Source organism: Sphaeramia orbicularis, chromosome 8 (assembly GCF_902148855.1).
Source record: "Sphaeramia orbicularis chromosome 8, fSphaOr1.1, whole genome shotgun sequence".
Taxonomy (NCBI): domain Eukaryota; kingdom Metazoa; phylum Chordata; class Actinopteri; order Kurtiformes; family Apogonidae; genus Sphaeramia; species Sphaeramia orbicularis.
In genome coordinates, this window is record NC_043964.1 from 53,917,398 (window position 1) to 53,942,434 (window position 25,037).

General features: G+C 37.4%; 1 protein-coding gene across 1 annotated transcript in view; it reads right to left on the minus strand.

Annotated features, from left to right (window-relative positions):
- Nucleotides 1–3,912: 3,912 nt before the first annotated feature.
- Nucleotides 3,913–25,037, minus strand: part of naa60 (N-alpha-acetyltransferase 60, NatF catalytic subunit) — a 23,162-nt gene continuing 2,037 nt past the window's right edge. Inside the window, exons 3-7 of the mRNA XM_030140382.1 lie at nt 22,822–22,951; nt 13,846–13,942; nt 7,902–8,136; nt 6,454–6,619; nt 3,913–4,034 (exon numbers count right to left, since the gene is read on the minus strand). Coding sequence (XP_029996242.1) covers nt 6,463–6,619; nt 7,902–8,136; nt 13,846–13,942; nt 22,822–22,951 — 619 coding nt within the window. The 3' untranslated portion in view covers nt 3,913–4,034; nt 6,454–6,462. The remainder of the gene's footprint in view (nt 4,035–6,453; nt 6,620–7,901; nt 8,137–13,845; nt 13,943–22,821; nt 22,952–25,037) is intronic.

Consider the following 25,037-nt stretch of genomic DNA (forward strand, 5'->3'; position numbering starts at 1 on the left):
TTAGTTTTCATTTTTTTCTAAATGCTTAGATTAAGTTTAGTTTTGTCGCATCGTTTCTCTTCTTCTCCGTCGTATTTAAATAAATCCCAGACAGGACTCTGCTGCTTTCTCCCAACTTTAGTCTCCATGTTTCCAGGTAGAGTGGGGACCAGAAGACGACTAGACGACAAGTGACAAGAAGTGACGGACTCTGAAGTGTCGTATGGTGCCGCTAGCTAAAATTGCTAGAGCGAAATAAATCGTTTTCGTATCAGTCCGACATTTACAAAGATGAAAACAAAGGGAATTTTTTCCATAATTTTTATCCGTTTTAGTTTTGTAAACACAAAATACAGTTTCAGTTAGTTATCTTTTTTTTTTTTTTAATTATAGTTTTTATTTATTTCAGTTAACGAAAATGTTTTTTTTCAATTGTAGTTTTCGTCATTTCGTTAGTTTTCGTTAACGATAATAACCTTGGTTGGAACTGGACAAAAAAAAATGTAATAGTGTTGGATTCAAGGACTGTGCACTGATTTAATTCATTAAATAAACGTTAAACCTGTATTTATCCAAATCCTGCATTTTAAGTTTTTATAGAGGAAAGTTTAATGATATAGTATTAGATCCTATTCTGATCAAATACAAATGTGTTTAGGATTAGTGCATATTTCTGGTGTAATTATATTTTCCAAGAAATAATCATTTTAAAAAAAGAGATAAAACCAAAAAATACCGCCTTGTTAACAGTATTGTGATATATCGTGACATATCGTATCGTGATCCTAGTATTGTGATTTGTATTGTATTGCCAGATTCTTGTCGATACACACCCCTACATATGATGTTAGTCAATTTAACAGATAATGATAAAAGCCGTGAAAATCAGTTTATGTTGAAACTGTTGAACTCTTAATGTGTTTAAATACAGAGTTCAGTTCAGGTCAAATGTACCCAGGCAGAGGTCATCTGGGTGTCTGGGACGTGGGTCACATGTGTAAGATAGCCTCCATTGTCACCTTCTGATAAAACAGCAGAGCCTAGTCTGTTATCTGATGGAAATACGCATATCATTAGCCTCGTATTATAATGACCCAACTCAGACACAAATGGACAAAAGTATGTGGACACGTTAAATCCAGGTGTTTCTTTTCTAACAGGGGTCTGAGATACAAAACAATAAGGACTAATGTTAGAATATAGTTTTATATTATGGGATAAATATCAGATCTATATATTAAAAGGGATGTGGACTCTGTTTATGTTCGTGTATGTGTGTGTGTGTCGGGCATCACACTAAATCCGTACAGAGCTGACTGCTGCAGTTTGTCATACTTTTATATTTTTTGTCATTGAACAAACTAGTGAAAACAAAGTTGATCGGACCGATATTTTGGCAGATATTAGTCATTTTTAATACAATAACCTTACAATTACATTGCTATGGCCATGACAGTTGACGGGAAACACAGTATCAACGCTGCATGATGGGAAATGAAGCTAAAAACAGGAACAACACCTTTACTGACTTCAATCCTCGATATCGGTATTACTACATTAACTGTGATTTAAATTTTAAAGAATGATTTACCAAACTATTTTTAAATCAGAACTGATAAAATATAGATGAACATGTTTTCCTAAAAGTCAGCTCTGCCCAGGATCAAAACAACCACATCTAGAACCAACAAACACACTAGTTGATTACAAATATTGATGTTTCTGTGTCCGACCCTCATGAACAGGACATCTGACAGCTGGAGACATACTGTGTCCACATATTTATGTCCACAGAGTTGATAAACATCAATATTTCACTATAATTTAATGGTAGGTTTTTCTTCCTCAGTCAGATGTGATTAAAGTAGATGTTAGATGTGGAAGAAAATTATTATTTACAGTCAGAGCAGGAAAAATATTAGAGAAATTTAGAGAAAGAACATTTAAAATCAGAGTCGCAGATTTAAAAAAAAAAGGGTGATTTTTGGGTGATCATTAAGTGGTTTTTGGGTTGTTTTGGGGGTAATTGTTAGGTGATTAATGGGTGCTGTGTCCCAATATTTATGTTCATATAGTTGATAAACATCAATATTTCACTATAGTTTGAAGGTAGATTTTTCTTCCTCAGTCAGATGTGATGAAAGTAGATGTTAGATGTGGAAAAAAATTATTAGTTACAGTCAGAGCAGGAAAAATATTATAGAAATTTAGAGAAAGAACATTTAAAATCAAAGTCATGGATAAAAAAAAAATTGGGTGGTTTCTGGGTGATTATTAAGTGATTTTTGGGTTGTTTTGGGGGTAATTGTTGAGTGGTTTCTGGGTGATTTTTGGGTGCTGTGTCCACATATTTATGTACATATAGTTTAGAAACAGCAATATTTCACAATAGTTAAAATCAGAGTCATGGATAAAAGAAAAAAAAAAATCAATGTTGATATAAATTCAGTTCCAACCATCTCTGAGGCATTTTGAAAACAAAGATAACAATTTAAACCAAACTAACCAATGCAATGATATTTATCTCATGATATAAAACTATATTCTGACATTAGTCCTTATTGTTTTGTATCTCAGACCCCTGTTAGAAAAGAAACACCTGGATTCAACGTGTCCACATACTTTTGTCCATTTGTGTCTGAGTTTGACAGTTATGACCTAAAGATAATGATATGCTGCATTCAAGCTTCAAAATGTCTGATTCCTTGTTTCTTTTTCATCAGACAGGTAAAAAAAAAGTTTATTATTAGTTTTTGTTTTTTTTTTTTACCTTTACATGTTTCTCATGTACACACTTGTAGTCTTCCTCAGAAGGGTCTTGTCAGCTGTTTTATCCCAAGTTTACCAGACAACAGAGGACGATTATGCCCCCTGCTGTCTGAAACATGTAAAAGTAAAAAAAAAGAGAAAATTAAAAAATCAACTTTTTTTTTTAATCTAACAAAAAAGAAACGGGGAATCCTTCTATTCTCAGTAACCGGTATGAACCTGAGTATGAAAACTGATGTTCTTGAGAGCAGGTTTTTTGTTTTTGCAAGGGTTTCTTGAGGAAACTCCAACCTGAAACTTCTACAGACGTTTGCAGCTTCAGCCATTGTTGGCGTATCTGTGGTCGACACATGTCCAGCTCCCAACGCAGACACACACTCCCACATAAACTGGACTTAAGCGGACCACCTGATGTGAAGATATTCCATAGTGCATCTTTAAAAGGAAACACTCCCCTCTGGAAACCCATGTTGCTACTGAATACACTGCCCATTTCAGACGAGTCGTGCCGGTTTATCGGACCCTTCCAGCCCGTTAACGTTTCTCAATCACCAGTTCCATTTCAAACACCTCGACCTTGATTCTCTATTTTTTTTACATCTGGAATTGAATCGTACTCATTCAGTCTATGTTCAGAAAGGGAAAAGGAAGTGGAGAGCTATCGCCCGACTACCAACAGCATAGAATAGACATACATTAAGAGAATTTTATATATTAGCTTAGTATATATAATATACAAACAGTATACATAGTCTCTGTGACAGTGGTGGACAGGATGGAGGAGACAAAGGGTCTGAACCTGGTGTGTGTTACAGCCCATTCACACCAAAACAACAACCTGTGTGTGTGTACGTGTATGTGTGTGTGTGTGTGTGTGTGTGCAGCTTGGACTCTTTGTGCAGCTTTGGTATGACTGGGTAAACACAGGTTGCTATAGTAACCGTAGGACAGGATATGGGATTGTAGAGTAACAGAATAACTTCCTGTGGATTCACCAGGTCACAACATGAGTTTTCTTCAGTGCAAACACAACATTGCACTTATAACGATGTCGCAAATAAGCAACAACCCTGTTTGTCAGTGAGCACAGACCGGTGGCTGCAGACCTGAATCTTGTGTGAACAGTGGGTGAGTTTCAGTGGAGATAATCATCTGGGAGGAGGAGGAGGATCAAACGCAGGCCCGACCTGAGTCCTGTGACGGAAACACAGTGTGTGGAAAGCAGTCGGCTGAGAATGTGTGTGTGTACATCTGGGCGTGTACAAGGGAAGACTGATGAGACACTCCTGTAAAAGACAAGAGAGACGATCAGAGACACACTGAGTGAACACGTCAAAACAAAGGTGGACCCACTGCAAAACCAAATGTGAGTTTCGAGGTCAGGGTCAGGGTGATGTCTTCTTGGTACCTGTAGGTAGATTTGTTCTGCAGTCTGGACAGGGCATCTCAAAGGTTACACACAAAACATTAAAATAACATCAAAATAAGACAGACCTCAAGAATTGAAGTAAAGAGCATCAAGACTTAGTTAAAGCAGTGATATTTGTCTTTTTTTAAATGTTATTCTTCATTTTCCAACATTTCCCTGTGTTCTCCATAAACTGTAAACGCTCTGCTTGGGGCTGAATTCTTCATTCATTCACGGCATTGGTTCAAATTCAAACTGTATGAACTATTAGGGTCCAAATACACAAAGAAATGAACCACAGACTCAGAAAAGTGGGTTTAGACAAATATGAGCCCTTTAAAATGCACATGTGTAGATGGCAAGCAGAGGCATAAAACTTTTAAAACTGCACTTATTTTTCTTAAGAAATTTCTGTTTGTTCATAGTTGTTCATGTCATTTACATTTTTTAAGGGATTGTTTGTAGATGTAAACATTTCCATTATGTAATTTTACTTTTTTCACTGTAAAACATAGAAAAAAGTTTGGAGTTAACATTATATATATATATTATGTTGTGTAACCTGTAAAAACTGACAACTCCAAATGTTTCTCTTTATTTTAGTGTAAAAAAGTAACGTTCCATGAAAATGTTTGCCTTTCTGAATGTGAAAAACCTGAACAAATATGAAGAACCTCAAACATCTTCAGAGACGTGAGTGCAGTTTTACCAATGTTCTGCCTGTTACTACATGTTTTGTGCATTTGTAGACCCACTGTGATCTGTCAGCTTTAAAACAGTGATATTTGTCTTTTTTTAAATGTTATTCTTCATTTTCCAACATTTCCCTGTGTTCTCCATAAACTGTAAATGCTCTGCTTAGGTCTGAATTCTTCATTCATTCAACTCCACAGCTCCATCTTCAACCCTATTTCTGAGTAATGACACCAGAAAGGTGGTTTGGAGCGCTGGCCCTTTAAATGCACATGAGCCACTTCAGGCCCCGCCCCCTCCAGGTTGTCGGCTGTGCTGCTCTGTCCCGTTCAACCAACAACTGAACATTTGAGGTAATGGGCTCCAAGTTTGGACATATTTTCAGTCTGGACTACAACCGCTGATGACCACAAATAATTATGGAGAAATACTGGAGAAATGTTCATTGGACATCTGGACCTTTTATTTTGTCCAGTACATAATATTGTACAAATTGTTCTAATTTTGTGTCTTAATATGTATATCTGGTTCAAAGCTGCATATATGTTTGTATATTTAGAGCTTTATACAAGTATACATTTTTCTTTTTCGTTGTATTGATAATTTCTTTCCTGCTACTTTTTATTCTTGCTTCAGGAGGTGGGGAAAAGATGAATGAGCGAAAAGTTTCACTTTCACTTCTGCGGGGTCACAGACTGTACTGGCCTGTACCCCTACAGTATTAGAAGTACGACGGAAAGGGACACACATACGCACGCGCGCAGTTACCAATCAGCATGCACACATCCCCTGGCCGTACTGCGTTTCCGACAAAACACACACACGTGCACCCAACCACCCACCGGCGAAACACACACGCGTCCATCCCCCCAGTACACACCACCACATCAACAGATGAATTCCAATTCAATAAATCAATCATTAAGGAATATGACATGCTTTTTTCATGAAGTGTATAAACAATATTTAGCTTTTATTCTTACTGACCGTATTGAAAAAGAAATTCAGGTTCTCAGGAAAATCGCCGCTTATCAATTAATCGTTAATTGATTGATAAGGGCAACCAACTAACGATTAATGAATTAATCGATAATTTGCATCCCTAAACCCGACTGCTTATTGTCACCAGAAAAGGTAGCCCGACTTCAGTCAGTTCCCATCTCCCCGACGCAGTCAAAAGTGTGAAGAACACACCAAATCAACTACCAATTTCAGCGCACATTCTGCGCTTGCGCAAGACGTAAAATCAGAAATGATGAAATATCTCTCTAGACCAAAACACAGAGCTCACTGTCGTCGATTTTTCCTTTTGAGATGTTAATATTACCACCAAAAGTCAGGTTGGTGTGTCTTCGCCTTAAGTCGACTAATATAACTGTCTTTGTAGTTTGGACATTTCACAGACACATTTAAACACAACACAGAAAACAAGTTCATGGAAATGTAACTTAAGACCTACCATTTCAAACTGAATACATTTTAAAGACTTTTTAAAGCCAGATTTAGACATTCAAGACTTTTAAGACTTTCTAAAACCCTGCGGGAACCCTGAAATAAAATTTGATTGATTGAGAGGTTAGAGGAGATCATAGAATCGCACGCACCGTATGGTGTCACATGGTTCTGCTGTACTGGATGCCGGTCTTGGAGGCGATGTTGGACCAGGGCAGCAGTGAGCGCAGCAGGGACTGGGCCTGTCGGTACAGTCGCTGAGGGATGGAGCAGGGGCTGAGGCTGGCCAGGGTGGAACCGATGTGATGGATGTAGTCAGTGAGGAGGACGTTAAAGAAAATATGACATGAACCATCAGCAAACAATGACTAGGGCAGTTTCTCAAAACCAAGAATGCAGAGACGGTCTTGGTAAGAACGGTCTCAGAGAACACACTTCCTCAGAACTCAAGTCTATCTGTAATTGAACAGCTGGTACTTGTGAACTTTCCTCCCTGTCTCTGCTGTATTTACTCCATCTGCTCCAGAACGTATTTCCCTCAAATCCACACAATGTCACTTGATTTTTTTTTAATACATTTGTACTAGTATTTACATGTCATGTATACATTTTGTATATTTTTCAAAAATGTAATACATTTCATCGGTTCAGCCGGGCACAGCCGAACTGGTGACACCTGAACTGGTGGGTTCATGGCCACGCCGGCACGAACTGCATCTTGGGAATTATTTTCCAGCCAAGTCTACACGAGTCACCAACCAGTGCATCCTTGGTTTAAGCTAGCTGACAAGAACAACATCCGAGTATTACATGTGTTCGTAGTTTACGTGTGGGTTTATGTGTGGTGGCTGGGGCTCAGTTGGTAGAGCGGGTCATTCAATGACCAAAAGTTCGAATCCTGGCTCCAACTGTCTACATGTCAAAGTGTCCTTGGGCCAGACACTGAACCCTACATTGCTCCCAGTAGGGACTGGCAGCACCTTGCATGCCCACTGGTGTATGAATGTGTGTGTGAATGGGTGAATGTGAGGAACTGTAAAGTGCTTTGGGCACCGTGAAGGTGTAGAAAATGTGCTATATAAGTTCAGTCCATTTACCATGTGAATTTAGAACAGAACTTGGGCTGCGACTGATGATGTTTCACAAGAATGGAAGAATAGACAAGAACGCGTATTTAGAAACGGCTATGTAGGACCAAGAGACCTTTCAAGTTCACACAAGGTCAAAGGTCATGGCACCAAATGAAAGCCCATATGTGACTTCTTATCTATTGCCAATAGTAATTAAATCAATATATTCAACTGTTTTGAAGTTATAGCACTTTGAAATGTGTCCCATTATAAACCAATGGGGATGTTATAAAATTTAAAAAAAACATCTTATAAAATTCAAAAATCAATATTTCCCAATCCTTTGATCAAACTTGGTAGACCTTACCCCAAAGATGTTCCACAACAAATATCAAGACATTCTAACTGAAGACGATTCTTGAAAAATCAGCTGATACCAATAGTCCATGGGACCTTCAGGCTGTCGGACTAAACATTAACTGACACATCCAGACTAACAAACACTTTCTGCTGCTTTAGTAAAAGGATATAATATTGTCCACGGCGGATGACCCCCGTTAATGTAGAGCACATATGTGAATCCATCTTTGAGGACGCCTCGTATGGAGTAGTAGTAGGGCAGGTAGTGGTGCTGCCTGAAGTCCCTGTTCTCATAGAAGTGGATGGCAGTGTTGTTGGTGGTGAGGACGTGCAGGTAGATGGCCTTACAGTGGTCCTGGGCCGTGGTCGAGATGTGCTCCTTCAGACTGTCCAGCAGCAGGGAGCCTGGGGGTGCACACCAAGGTTAGTATCATTAACGAAAACTAACAAAAGGATGAAAACTAGAATTGAAAAAACATTTTCGTTAACTGAAATAAAAACTCTAATTAAAAGAAAAAATGATAACTAACTGAAACTGTATTGCGAGCTTACGAAACTAACTAAAACATATAAAAATTATGGATAAAATTCCCTTCATTTTCATCTTTGTAAATGTCGGATTGATACAAAAGCGATTTATTTTGCTCTAGCAATTTTAGCTAGCAGCACCATATGGTACTTCATGGTCCGTCATTTCTCGTCACTTTTTGTTTAGAGTCGTCTTTTTGTCCCCACTCTACCTGGAAACATGGAGACTAAAGTTGGGAGAAAGCAGCAGAGTCCTGTCTGGGATTTATTTGAATACGATGGAGAAGAAGAGAAAAGATACGACAAAACTAAAATTAATACTAAAACTAAAATAAAACTAAGCATTTAGAAAAAAAAAAAGAAAACTAATAAAAACTAGCAAACCTGCTCTAAAAACGAATTAAAACTAACTGAATTAGAGAAAAAAAAGTCAAAACTAAATAAAACTAAACTCTAATGAAAAATCCCAAACTATTCGAACCTTGGATGGAACACCCCAAATCAATCGAGTTCTACCTCTAGGGGTCACCGATGTTGGTGCTAAAGGGGGATAGTTACCACGTTCATATGGAGGAGATCTGATAGCCTGAATAATGTCAGAAAAGATATTAGATATTTGTTGGACAATCAATATGTGGGTGCACACCAAGGTTATTACTGTTAACAAAAACTAACGAAATGATGAAAACTAGAACTGAAAAAACATTTTCTTTAACTGAAATAAATAAAAACTATAATTAAAAGAAAAAAAATGATAACTAACTGAAACTGTATTGTGAGCTTACGAAACAAACTAAAACATATAAAAATTATGGATAAAATTCCCTTCATTTTTGTCTTCGTAAATGTCGGACTGATATGAAATCGATTTATTTCGCTCGAGCAATTTTAGCTAGCAGCACTTCACGGACCGTCACTTGTGGTTTAGAGTTGTCTTCTCATTCCCATTCTACCTGGAAACATGGAGACTAAAGTTGGGAGAAAGCAGCAGAGTCCTGTCTGGGATTTATTTGAATATGACAGCGAGAAGATAAAAGGTACGAAAAAACTCAAACTAAACTAAAACTAAGCATTTAGAAAATAATAAAAACTAATAAAAACTAGCAAACCTGCTCTGAAAACTAATTAAAACTAACTGAATTAGAGAAAAAAAGTCAAAACTAAATAAAACTAAACTATAATGAAAAATCCAAAACTATATAACCTTGGTGCACACACAGATTGTCGGGGGGGGGGGGACTGTATGGGTAAAGTCTTCTTAGTCTTATCTTTTAAATGCACTTTTTGATTTTAATGTCTTGCTTTACTCTGTTTTAATTTTAATGTACGATTTCAATATGCATTTTAAAATAATGTCTTTTTTCCCCTTTTTTAATGGAATTTCAATGACTTTTTTTCTTCTGTGATCTTTTTTGATGTTTTTCTTATTTTTTTTGTTTCCATTTTTTGTCAGATTGTAATGGAGTTACCCTGGGTATGAATAGTGCTATACAAATAACCTGACCTTGCCTACTGTGACCAACCACAAAAAAGTAGGACATTAAAATGTTTTTTTTTTTCATAATGGATTTCCAAGGAGGGTTTTCTTTACTGTAACTTCCTCTTTAATGAAAAGCACAGGTTATCACATGACCCTCCATTACAATCTGACAAAAAATGGAAACAAAAAAAAAAGAATATACACTGACATACTACAGTTGTTGTACTTCAACATTGTATATACAATAGGTTGGTTAATCCCGTAAAGAAAATTCCCATTAAATACATTAGGCTTAAAAAAAATTATTAAAAAATGAACAAAAAAGTCCAAATTACGCATTACTGTGAACAGAGGCGAGGTGACGTATACATTTCTAAAATTCCAGGATACTGCCGTGGTATATCTTCATGCAGGCTGATTATCGGAACTGTTCACTTACGAGCACTTTCTTTTACAGGGTTTCTGCAGGTATCAGCAAATCTAATTTAATGCTTTTTAATGCCACTTTAAACACATTTATACCCATGTCCAACTGCAGATACACTTTTATACATAGTTTTATATATGCATTTACCGTCGACAGGCTTTAACAAGGTTCTGAATAGTTCCTCCTCCAATCACTTCTGCTAATATTCTTTCCACTCTTTCACCACAGCATGAACACACTCGCAACACGTTGCATTCCAAGCATCCAGTGTTGTGACTTTGTCTATCAGCCATAAATAACAGACAATTAAAGGATTCCACCTGTCAATCATCACACTATACTTCTGATCAAAACTATTAAATGTTTATATAATCAAAATAAATCGTGAATAACAATGTTGTTAGAGCTGAAACCGATTAATCAATTAGGTGCTTGAAGCGAAGGCAAAAATTCACGATTCGATTAATCGACCCAAACTGATTGAAGGGAAATATTCAATTGCAGTTTTCCTGAATTGAAGCTTCTTTGTGCGTCACAATAAGCGTCCGTGTGAAACACAACAGTGGAACCAATGTTTAGCAGCAGAGAAATGAAGGAAACAAAGCTTTGATTCAGGAGAATTGTGGTTGAATGATTTTTTTTGGATCACTTTTAATCGGTTGCAGCTCTAAATGCTGTATTTAATTTTTTTAATGCCTCTGGACATGTAATTCAGTGCTTTTTATTGTCATTGAAGGCCTTAATTTTCACTAAATCTATTTAATGACTTTCAACGCTTTTTAATGACCTGCCGAAACCCTCTTTTAACTTAGATCTAGCCTCATGTATTACCACACCGAAAATCTTATTGAGAAGAAACAAATAAATAACAGAAAAAGGAAAAAACAAGACAGAAAAGAAAAAGATTTAACTACACAAATGAATAAGTAAGTAAGGATATCTGACTCTTTTACAACCTAGTCAAATGTATGGGCATGCTGGATTAACCTGGCTCACCTTATAACCTCCTGTGGTATTTATCTCATTTTTCTCTTTCTTTAAACAACAAAACAAACAATGCAAAACATCTGTAGCTGTGAACCCCCTCCAAGCACAGTTTTAATCACTGATGTGACCTACTACAGAAAACCCACAAAACAAACAGAAATATATGTAATATAGTAAGTCAGGGGTGTCCAAACCTGATCCTCGAGGGCCGGTATCCTGCATGTTTTCGATATTTCCCTCTTCCAGCACACCTGGTTCAATTAATGATCAGCTCATCATCAAACTCTGCAGAAGCCTGATAATGATGTAATGCCTTCCAGGTGTGATGGAAGAGGGAAACATCTAAAACATACAGGATACCAGCCCTCGAGGACTGGAGTTGGACACCCCTGTAGTAAGAGAACAACTTGTGAAGACATTTTTAAACCTGTTCAGGCCAAAAATTCACAACAAGACAAGTTGAAATTAGCCAGTTCCCCAAGGCTCCATCCTGGGGCCTCTTCTGTTTAACATCTACACACTCCCACTAGCGCAAATTATAAAGAACAACAATATTAGCAACCATAGCTATGCAGATGACACACAGATCTATATCACAATGTCACCTGGAGACCAAGGCCCTGTACAGGCTCTGGGTAAATGCATTGAGAAGATTAATGACTGGATGTGCCACAACTTTCTTCAGCTGAACAAAAACAAAACTGAGGTAATTGTCTTTGGAACCAAAGAGAAACGACTGCAGGTCACCACAGAGCTTCAGTCTATTGACCTAAAACCACCAACCAGGCCAGAAGTCTGGGTGTAGTGATGGACTCAGACCTAAATTTTGAAAAACACATCAAGGCAGTCACAAAATCAGCCTACTATCACCTTAAGAACGTCTCAAGGATAAAAGATTTGATGTCTCAGCAGGACCTGGAAAAACTAGTCCTTGCATTCATCTTCAGTCGGCTTGATTATTATAACAGTGTGTTTACAGGTCGACCTAAAAAATCCATTAGACAACTGCAGCACATTCAGAACTCTGCTGCTAGAGTCCTCACTAAGACCAGAAAAGCGGACCACATTAGTTCAACTCTGAGGTCCTTCCACTGGCTGCCTGCCCGTCAGAGGACAGACTTTAGAGTTCTGTTGCTGGTCTATAAAGCTCTGAATGGTTTAGGATCAAAATCCATCAGTGATCTCCTGACTCAGTATGAACCCACCAGACCCCTCAGGTCATCTGGATCTGGTCCGTTTTCAGTTCCCAGAGTCAGTACCAGACACGAAGAAGCTGCGTTCAGCTTCTATGCTCCACATGTCTGGAACAAACTTCCAGAAAACCTCAGATCAGCTGAAACACTGTTTATTTAAATCCAGGTTACAGACCCACCTGTTCTCGGCTGCATTTGAATAGAGTTTGTATTCATCAGTTCAGATCTACACTGTTCCTTTTAAGCTAAAAGTTTTTATCTGTTTTATTGCTTTTATCTATTTATCTGATTTTTGTTTGTTGTTTGTTTTTCTCATACCTTCTGCTGTAATGCTTTTAATGTTTTATGTAAAGCACTTTGAATCATCTTGTACATGAAATGTGCTATAGAAATAAACCTGCCTTGCCTTGCCTTGCTTAGCAACCTTCAAACCTGCCAGTGTCCTCCAGTACTAGAGGAGCCATATCCCATCATGCCCATGGCAGTGACTCCCTTTACTACTGTTCCATCAGCTGAATTCACCTCTGTTACTTCCAGGGCTTAGTGTTACAAAACACAACTGTCAAGACAACACCTCACCTGGGGAAAAGCTCATAACACTCCGTTTCTTAGTGACAGGGAAACTACATCCTATAAATACTGAGACAAACACACACTACAAGTGTTTTTCAACCTTGGGGTCGAGACCCTATATGGCAGTGGTTCCTAGCCTTTTTTGGCTCGTGACCCCATTTTACCATCACAAATTTCTGGTGATCCCAGACTTTTTTTTTGCTAAAATTAATTTTTTTTTGATCATGTAATAGTTTGCTATACTATGTATCAAATAAAGATTAATTTTAGAGGACATTTAGTCTATATAATGTATATTATTGTGGACGGAGGCAGTAAATCCAGGTGTAGATTACTGCACAAAGGGAGAATTTTATTTTCCTTGGTCAGGATATGTACCGTCAGTCCAGCTTAGATTTACAAGGCTGACAATTAATACTGAAGAAACAAGAACTGAAACTATGAATTATGAAAGAGCTGCAGCATCTGAAACTGACCACAATGAACATTTGACAGATAAACAGAACCCCAGTGCTGCAGTTTCACAACCACAGTTTGTCATGTCTTCTATGTATTATGATTGTCTCTCGCAACTCACCATATATTTTTGTTAGTAAGTTTTTTTGTAATTTTTATCAATTACTGGAAATTTCAGGCAACCCCACATGGGGTCCCAACCCCAAGGTTGAAAAACACTTCTACACTTGTACCTAATGGAAAAACAACAATGTCGCCAAAACTCTGGATTAAAAGCTTTTGCACTGGCAAGAGGTGGTTCTACGGGCATATAGCAAATGGTATATCGCACAAAACTGCAACGAAAAGACCTTTTTCATGCATTTTTTTGGTAAAACATCCACAAATAAAGACATGACATCCCAGTGTGTGTCCTCCATCAGCTTCAGGAAAAGCCTGTTGGAGTTGTTCTGGTTAAAGGTGAGCAGTACCTATGCCGTGTTTCCTGAACTCTTTGACCACGCCCAGGCTCAGGATGTAGGCTACCTGTGTGTCCACAGGGAAACTGGACGCCAGGATGTCTCCATCCTAACAGACACACAGGACAAACAGAAGAAAAGGAAAAATCATCATTCTGTTTCAACATGGAGTAGAGTTTAACCATGAACCACGAACAATGGGCTCTGTGGATCCATCTGGAACAGTCCTCACCTTCATCTGGACCAGTGGGTCAGAAACTACAGGACGCTTTAAATCACAAAGGTTATTCGACCATGTGGATAAAGGCATGGGAAGTACATTTTTCATCAACAAACTGCAACACATGGCCTGACTTTGGTTGGAAAAACCTTATCCGTTTTTTTATAACACCTAAACGAAAGTGCAAATTCAGCACTGTTTCTGCACAGTGTTGGAGAGTGTGGAGAGGCTACTGCAGATCATGGGCACATTTTTTGGTTGTGCCCACTTATTCAGCCCTTCTGGTCGAAGGTATCCAAAATAATATCAAAAACACTGGGCTTTACCATCAGCTGCTCTTTCACAGTACTGTATCTTGGTTACTTCCCAGATGAACTGGATTCAGACGATGTTTACCTCCTAAAGATTTTGTTGACATCAGCTAAAACAGCCATAACAAAATGTTGCCTACAGAAGGAGCCACCCACAATGAAACTTTTCATTTCAATTGTAGAAAACATGAGACTTATGGAATGTATGACTTTCACCCTGTGGCTCCAGGAAGAACTGGGAAAAAGACGCTAGAGAAAATGGACAATCTTTACAAACTGTAACAGTACTAATTTAAAAAAAAAAAGGCTGAAGTTGTATGCATGTTTATGTTATAACTGCCATCCTCAGACCTCACTTTCTTGTTCTTGTTCTGTAAATATTGAAATGCTTATAAATAAAAAGTGTCACAAAAAATCCCCAAAGATTATTCCACCAACAAGACAGAACCAGTTCTGTTACTCTGAGAAGAGGAAGAGGAGACAGACCACTGGACATCTGCTCTGTCTGTGTTCTGTGGTGGAATGTGGTTTAGTGTTTATTCAACTGTGAAATGTTTGTTTTCTTTCTGTTGGTAATTTAGTTTTCTAACCGCTGCTTATTATTATCTATATTATAAAAGACAAGTGGCCTCTGTGTGTGTGTCTCAGGATTCACACTAGGTCTGTACAGAGCTGCAGTTTGTCATACTTACGTATTTCTGGTCAATGAACAGACTAGTGAAAACGCCAAGTTGATAGGACCAATATTTTGGGAGATATTAATTTTTAATACAATAGCCTTATAATCACGTTGCTATGGCCAGAACACTTTGGCAGTGACTGCTGGACAAATCCGGTACAGCATGCACGAATAGACAACAGCATAAAAACGACCACATCTAGAACCTGTGGATCCAAATGGGTCAACGCACTAGTTAATATTATCATCATTATTATTATTTTTATTATCATTATTACCTACATGCTTATATTACCCTACTTGTATATCATTGTTATGCTGATTATTACAGTTATAACTTTATTATAACTTTTCTCCTGTGATTATTTAACTATACACACACATATACATATATTGCGCATACTATAATTTCATAACATAATAAGATACTTATTATTATTATTATTATTATTATTATTATTATTACTACTACTACTTTGCCACTTGTTCCTACTAGAACTTTTCCAATGTACAACTGCCTTTTTCCACTACTGCTTTTTATAGTTATTGTTTTCTTATTTTCTTGAGGTATTTCTTGTGTGTATATTCAGTGTTTGTGCTGCTTTTGGAACCTCAATTTCCTAAGAGTTCTGCCCAAAGGATCAGTAAAGTTCTAATCTAATCTAATTTAACCTAATCTAATCTAATCTAGTGTAATCTAATCTAAATTTCCCCACTGATTTACACCTTCTATCTCCAGGTTCTGTCCCTGTAAGAAGCAAAAGGAACTCACATTCAGAGAAAAACTCCTCTGAGACATTATGCTCATATTTCTGAGGTTCTCACTTTCATAAAAGGACCAAAGAAATAAAAATGAAATTAAATTGCCCGTCAATGTATTTATTTCCTTTTTCTTTTTAGCACTTCACCTGCTGTTAGTTTAATAAATTTATCTGCATGGTTTATCCACAAGAGGGCTCTGTTGTTCAACTGTTACCAGCTGTGTTTCACTTTTCTTTCCCATAATCACCTTGCACCTTCCACACTCTTCACGAAGAAAACAAGGTGAGACGAAGAACTATAAATGGAACGTCTCCACACAGGTTTTTGGATTTCATCTTTGCCTTAAAGGCATCAGTTTTAGCTCTCCATCAGTAAATATGTCCATTACATACATACACTGAACGTATAAATGCACCACTTTTGTTTTTGCTCCCATTTTTCATGAGCTGAACTCAAAGATCTAAAACTTTTTCTGTGTACACACAAGGTTTATTTCTCTCAAATATTGTTCACAAATCTGTCTAAATTTGTGTTAGTGAACACTTCTCCTTTGCTGAGATAATCCATCCACCTCACAGGTGTGGCATATCAAGATGCTGATTAGACAGCATGGCTTTTGCACAGGTGTGCCTTAGGCTGGTGACAATAAAAGGCCACTCTGAAATGTGCAGTTTTATCACACAGCACAATGCCACAGATGTCACAAGTTTTGAGGGAATATGCACTGGTCATGCTGACTTCAGGAATGTCCAGCAGAGCTTTAGCCTGTGAATTGAATGTTCATTTCTCTACCATAAGCCATCTCCAAAGCTGTGTCAGAGAATTCATGAAGAAGACTGTGTGAGGAAAATGGTGGTCACACCAAATACTGACTGGTTTTCTGACCCCCCTGGACCACCCAATACAGTAAAAGTGCACATTTTAGAGTGGCCTTTTATTGTGGCCAGCCTAAGGCACACCTGTGCAATAATCCTGCTGTCTAATCAGCATCTGGATCTGCCACACCTGTGAGGTGGATGGATTATCTCAGCAAAGGACAAAGGAGAAGTGCTCACTAACACAGATTTAGACAAATTTACGAACAATATTTGAGAAAAATAGGCCTTTGTGTACATAGAAAAAGTTTTAGATTGTTGAGTTCAGCTCATGAAAAATGGGAGCAAAAACAAAAGTGTTGCATTTATATTTTTGTTCAGTGTATAATAAACACATTTAGACGTAGAGGGCTCAAACCCAGCTGTGAACTTCCATCCTCGCTGGAGACATGGAAACAGTCAGACAGCTGATTCTCAGGCACGTTTTTAACAACAAAACAGAGTAGAAACTGATGCATGATCATTTTAGGTTTCATTTTATATTGATTATATCTTTATATCTTTTTTGTCTACAAGTGATACTGAAATTTTATAGTTCCAAATACGTAATTATAACTGCAACGAACCATCACTGTCATTAATCTACAAATGTTTTCCTCACTTATCAGAAGTTGTTTTTTTTTTGTGATGAACTTTTTATTTATTTAAAATAAATATATTACACAAATCTGGCTGTACATCAATTTTACAAGATTTACGCAATGTATTAAGATAGATTACACGAATGTACCTACCTTGTATCGTGTGTTAATAATAATAATAATATACAAATAAAAACAAAGAGAACAAGTTGTTGATATTATTCAAAGGGTTACAAAATAGTGAGTATTCAGTTACATCATCACTTCTGACCAGAAAGGATTTCTTCAACTTCCTTCATATAAAAGAGTCAGAAAAATACAAAATATTGATAATTAAATGAAGGCAACTGCAAATGAATGGGATATTACAGTGTATATATTTGGATTTCTGTGACATTAAAAGTAATAAGAGGGAAAAGCAGAAGCAGATTTAGGAACCACTGGCCCAGGGGAAGGAAGGCAGAGTCTCATAAACAAATTCTGTGCAAATTCTGTTCCCACACCAGACTCTGAACTCAGTGAAAAAATGACAGCATGAAGTGAGAGGAGCAGACTTCTGATGAGGGTCCAGCAGAATAAATTCAAGTCCATTTCATAACTAATTTGTTTCCTATAACTCAACCTGAACTCACATTAATGTTAATTAAACCTCTAATAAATCAAATAAAAAAATAAAAAAGAAAATAAAATGAAAAAAAAAAAAAAAAAAAAAGAAAAAACTAAAAAAAAAAAAAAAATTAAAAATAAAAATAAGCAAGTGTTCAGAGAACGCAAACCTCCGCCAAGCACCCCGAACAGTGTGCATGTGTGAATCGACTATTTCTTTTTAAATTAAACAGTTTCAAGGTTGTTCCATACAGCAGAAAATGTTGAAGCTTGGTACCAGTCATGTGCTCGTCAAATTATATTAAATTCCAATCAGTATTTGTTGAGTTATAATGAAAAATGTGTGGTAAATGGGATTTTCAGTGTTAAATGTAAATGTCCACAGAGTCCACATTCCACAGTGGATGTGGACAATTTTGTGCCAGATACAAGATATTGTTATAAGCTACAGGTGGATCAAATTGGAGGCCAATCGAAGTTGTTTTGAATTTTTTTATAAATTTTTGAAAATTGCTCAATGATGAGAGATAGGAAAATTGTAGATTTTGTGACCTTGCTGTGACCTTGAACTTTGGCCTACTGGGACAAAAATTTAATGGGTTGGTCCCAGGGCCTAGGCCTATCTGTGGGGAAGATTTGGTAAAGACTGTTGGAATAGTTTTCCCATAAAGTTGCTAACAAACAAACACACAAACAAACAAAAACAAACAAACAAACAAAGCAAAGTGATCACAATACTTCCTGATGGAAGTAATAAATAAAAAAAAACTCTAATAAATTGATAATTCGGTTACATCACCACTGCATATTAACAGAACTTAGAATGAATCTGATGGACATCTACACATAGTCATTCCATATATCAGGGTTCGCACACATTTTTCAAAGTCGAATTCAAGCACTTTTCAAGCACTTTTAAGGGTTATTTTCACATTTTTCCAGCACAGCACCTTATCACTGGGGTAAAATACATACAGTATCTACAGGAATACATATACTAATTAGAGCTGAAATGATTAATCGATTAGGTGCTTGAAGCGAATGCAAAAATTCACGATTCGATTAATCGACTTGAATTGATTGAAGGGAAATATTCTATTGCAGTTTTCCTGAATTGAAGCTTCTTTGTGCGTCACAATAAGCATCCGTATGAAACACATCAGTGGAACCAAAATTTCCCAGCAGAGAAATGAAGGAAATAAAACTTTGATTCAGGAGAATTGTGATTGAATGATGTCTTTTGGATCACTTTGAGTCGATTAATTGTTTCAGCTCTAATATTCATAATTTTTTCCCTTTTTATCACAATGATGTCCACTGCATTTTGCTATAAACATGTAAACTAATGTTTCATAATAGCAAAAAGTAAGGAGAACACAAAGTTTTATCTAATAAAAAAGGGAAGACACTTGGCATTCTTCACTCACACTCGCACAAAGACAAAGATTGAAATAAAAATGTACCTGGGGTCCACCTGAGAACACCTGCTAATTTTCTTTTTTTTAATAAAATGTTTTATTTTTCAAAATGATTCACGTCTCTAGAAGTAGCTTTGGCTTCCCATCTAAACTGGCAGAGTTAATATTAAAAAATAAAGAAATAAACCCCATCACAAACTTAGAATTTCAAACACTGAAACTAAAATCCAAGCACTTTTCAGACCTTGAAAACACAACATTGAAATTCAAACATTTTCAAGGATTTCAAGCACCTGTACGAACCCTGATATATGAGGCAAAGGATAAAGAGGATGTTCAAAACAAACTCACAGAAAACCTGCCTTTTTCATTGTACAAAATTCCGAAGATGCCCGATTTACCTCCTGGCTCTGTTCGTAAACACACGTTTTGTTTATAGTGGATGGCACTGTTGACTGTAATGCAAGAGATTCAGCTGAGTAATCTCAGACAGACTTACAGATTCATGATACTGAGGATATGACTGAGGTTTTACAGATTTGATGAAAAATTGGTCACGAAAGCCTCCCACACCTTTAAGTCACTCTTTTTTAAGCAGGCATTTTAAATCCAAACTGACTCAGGGCTGCTCCAAACCGATTGCACTTAATGTATTTATTGCATTTTAAATGTATTTTAATTGCATTTTAAATTGTATTTTAAACTGTACTTTAATTGTCTTGCACTGTAAAGCATTTTGTGACTCCCTGTCTGTGAAAAGTGCTCTATAAATAAAATTTACTTGGTTACTTAAATTGTTAAAATTGCACTTTTTCTCTTAATACATTTCATTTTGTTCATGCTTGTTCATGTTTTTCACATTTTTTTTAAAGGATAGTTTGTAGATGTAAACATTTTTGATAATATAAATTTACTTTTTTCGCTCTTAAACATAGAAGTTGGACATACAAATTTTGGAACTGGTATTATTTATATATTATTATGTTACTTTTGTAATGATCTGGCCCACTTCAGTTCATAATGGGCTGTACGTGGCCCCCGAACCAACATGACTTTGACATCCCTGCTCTAACTACTCCATTCCTCTCCTTGTCTAATATCAAAGTCAAACTCAGTCAAGGGCATGTAGTTCATCTAATTAGCAGACTAAAAACAGAACACAGACCGTCAGCGTTCCACTTCAGAAACGTCCAAATGATAACTGACTGACAGTGAATGAAGCAGAAGGGAAAACCTCCTCCTCAGCTCCGGTGTCCCATCAGGCCGGTGAACAGAACAGGGCTGTTCTGGGCTGAAATTCAGACGGCGCTGGTACCATCTAGATGAAGAGCATGTGCTCTAAGGGCTTCAATGTGCTTATATTTTAGGAGTTCCACTAACTATATGATTGGAGAAAATGAAGATAATTAGGGCAGGGCCACACAACAAAAATGAGGATTTCATATCGTCGTTAATATCATGACTGGGATCTTATCTTCTTTGGGATTACTTTTGTTACAATCTCAGCTAAAATGGTTTGTTGTTTTGTTTTACTTCATTTTACTTGTATTTTTCTTGCATTTTTGATGCTGAAAAAGGTTTTTATCATCACAATTGAGTTACATGTTCTACCTTTGAATTGTTTTAATGTTATGTCACTTGGCTGTTTGTAATGTTCCGAAAAAGTAGTTTATAGCATCGATAACAGGCTTTTATATTGTCTTTGTCTTATTAAATAAGAGTTAATTTTACAGTCATTTTTCTAATTTTGATTTAATTCAGTCGAAATAAACAGTGGTGCCAGGCACAACAAACCCCGCCCCTCGCATGTATTACAGCTGATTTTGGCATCGATCCAGCTGATGTCATTACATCTATGTGTGCGCTCATGTCAGTAGTAGGGGTGTGTATTGGCAAGAATCTGGTGATACGATACAAATCACAATACTAGGATCATGATACGATATATCACAATACTGTTAAAAAGGCAATTTTTTCTTTGTTTCTTTTTTAAAATGATTATTTCCTTGAAGAATTGAAATACTCTAGAAATATGCACAAACATTAAACCCATTTTTATTTGATCACAACAGGATCTAATGTTACATCACAAAATGTTCCTGTGTTCAAACTTAAATTCTGTTTTACAGACATTACAGTTTAAGATCCTGTTCAAATGTTCATATTCTATTAGTTCAGAACTAACATCAGAACATTATTTTTGTGCAATCCCAACGAAGGACCTAGCATTATTTAATAAAAAATGTTAAATAAATAATAAATAAATAAAAGAATAAATAAAAGAAAAACAAAAAAGAAAACCAAAATAACCATAAATGAACCTCCACAATATCTGTATTTGAATAAATACCTACAAATATCAATACAGTATTGTGAAATGATACAATACAATCAATATTGATTGATACTGCACAATCAATATTTTCTTACACCCCGAGTCAGCATAGACATAGACAAATTTCACCCATTATAAGCAAATGGGGAAAAAAAGATATTGAAAATTCATAAAAAATGTGAACTTTGACCTACTTTTCCCAAAATGTAACCACATCTATTCTGGGTAATTCTGGCAATCTATAAACCCAATTTAGTATGAATTCAACCAATAGTTTTGCTGCTTAAGTGTTAACAAACTAACAAACAACCAAACAAACTGAACCATAAACAATACCCCTTGCCAAGTATTGCATCATCAGAGACTACATACCTTTTTAACTTCATTAAGTATAATATTTACATATTATTATTCATATTGGTATTTATTTATTTAGTTCCAGGACAGTGCGTATTGGCATCAGTTTCAAAGAACAAAACGTGTGCACCAGATTTAGCAGAGAAGCTAATTTCCATCTCTTGTCCTGGAAAAACGACCAACATAATAAAACATCGCATAGATTATAAAGCACTAATACACTGGAAGAAAAGCGTTAAACATGACAGATATAGGAAAGTTTACTCAGACTGAACAGGCACAGCCAAATACATAAAAAGGGGCTTACGCTCTAAAAGTCAAATAACATTTCCTGAATAAGAATAAGAAATAAAAGAAAGAAAAAGAAGGAGAGAAGAGGAAAAAAAAAAGAGAGAGAAGAAATAAATAAATAAATAGGCTGATTGTACTATAGCAAACCAGACGTGGAAAGAAGTGCAAGAGTAAAAGCTATTATGTCCTATTCTTTTCTTCAAGGCGGTAAAACTCAGTATTACACGTCAATACATGGACAGTAACACTGGCTGGAGTGTTTGAGGGCATCTGTTTAACACTGCAACTACAATCACAAATGACTGAAATTCACTGAGTCTAAGCGTTTGAATAAATTAATGGTAATGCGGAACCCTGTCAGTTTTGTCAAGACATGGCGTAGCATTTGATGGAGGACAGTCACCACCTCGTAACTCTGTCCCTAAATGAACTACATCAGAGCAGATGGTTGACACAGAGGCCCTCTCACTGAGCGCTACCTCACAGAAAACTCTTCACAGGAGCCTTGTGTCGTGTGCGAGCTGCTGCAGTGGAACAGAGCTGAACGTCATACCTCTTTGTGTACTTTGGTCCGGCCTTTGATCTCGGCCACGATCATCCCCACGATGCCTCCTCTGAAGGTGGCAGCGAGGGAGAAAAACTTTTTGTTGGATGTGATGTCTTGATACCATGAGTCTGGGTACCTGCAGCGACAGATCAGAACACTAAGCATTGGCACACGATGAGGAAACAGAATGAAGAACTTTGGAATAATCTAAGGCCCAATCCCGATTCATCCCTTAGCTCCTCCCCCTTGGGACTACCCCTTGAAATGGAGCTGTAAGGGGTAGGGGTTGAAACATTCCTCTGTGAAATGGGACAACCTTTCCAACCCTGTTACATCATCATCAGTCATCGATGCTGCAATTAACAGATGTGAAAAGTTTGTTTCTGAAGGTGTTCCCCATGCTGTCAGCAGCTGGAACCATCTCTGCTCCATGGGCTTTGGGTATCTTTTTGCACCTATCGACAACAAACTGCAGAAATACGATCTATAACAGTGGTCCCCAATTCCCAATCCCCGGAGCAGGATCATTTGGTACCGGGCCACAAAGAAAAAAAAAAAAAAAGTGGTTAATATTAAAGCAATTTTTTCCATTAGTCTTGCGGAGATTTTATTTTGAAAAGCAACCGTTTCTGCCCTCGCCTCATAACTGCTAGACTCTGGAGCCATTTCATGAATCACTAGCAATACAAGCTAAAGATATGAGCCAAAAACAAAATTCACTGGAGAACTTTTTCAGGAAGACGTGAGGAAACGCTGGTTCTGCAGAAGGGTCACAGACTGCCTGCAAACAGAACGCTGCATTTAGAAGGAAATGTGAGGATTCCTGCCTCAGTTCCAGGTTCATCACAACAGGTGACACATAAGCGCCTCCAAACTGCTCTGGCACATCAATCCATATTTGAGACAGCTTCAAACCTCTGTGCATTCTGGATTCAAGTCAAAGCAGAACATGTGGATATGGCCACAAAAGCCCTGAAAATCCTTCTGTTTCCAACCTCATATCTTTGTGTGGCTGGGTTTTCTGCGATGATGAATTATCAAGCAGTGGACTGGATCTACGGAACACAACTGGACTGTGTGTCTCCCATCAGCCCCAGATGGGACCATCCAGTTGCAGGGAAACAAGTCCAGGGTTCCGACTGATTCTGCATTAGGGTGAGTTCATATTTTACTGCAGAATCAGTGGAATTGCCTGATATGCAGTGTAAGTGTTTCAGATCACATGCTCTGAACTGACAAAGTTTTTTGTTTTTGGATCCCCCGCACCTCTACCTGGTCCGCGGAAAATTTTCATGCATGAAACTGGTCTGTAGTACAAAAAAGGTTGGGGACCACTAATCTACAACACACTGAAACAGCATTAGTTGTTTATGAAGAAAATACGTACGTGTGTGTTTCTTTCGTCATACTGCTGCACTTTTTGGCTGTGTTAACCTCCATCTTGCCAATGACTCGAACAGAATTATGGGAAATTTCTCCTACTCCTTCATTCATAGTGTGGTCCTGAAAAATCTCCATTTTGAGGTCTATACAGCCCTCTGCCTTAGCCTCTCCCCTCCGCCTAATTGAGAATCAGGACAATACTAACAATACTATCCCTTCACATGCATGCGCAAAACATAGGGGGAGGGGTAAGGGGGAGGGGCCAAGGGGTGAATTGAGGTTCAGCCTAAGACTACGTTCAGACAGCAGGTCTTGAGGCACAATTTGGATTTTTTGGTGAAATCAGATTTTTTTCTGTTTTGGTTCATATTCCACATTAAATGCGACTTCTATCAGTTTTGACTCTGAACTGAATGCAACCCTGAAGTGACCCACATGCACTAAAGAGGTCCTGATGGAATATGTGACCATGCAGAAGGAAATATGTTTTTCCTGCCACTCCTCCTCCTGGGACGCAGAATTGTGACGTTTGTCACATTTCAATAGCCACTTTTACACAGTAGATCCTGAAAAAAAGGTCAGATGGTGATCCCACCTTTTCTCCACCATTGACTGATTTCCACAGCCAAGTCAAAGGAGTAGCAGTGGTGAGACAGGTTGGACTTTTACACAGTGGACCTGCGTTCACCAACGGGGCGGTGACAGGGCGGTGTATAGTATGACGTATAACTTGTGCGTTGGAAATACCCCGAGCATAGCAGTGTTGGCTCAAAACAACAACAGAGTCCTCCGCCCAAAGGGCCAACAGCTGGTGGATCTGGGCGTCTCCACAGTTCCAC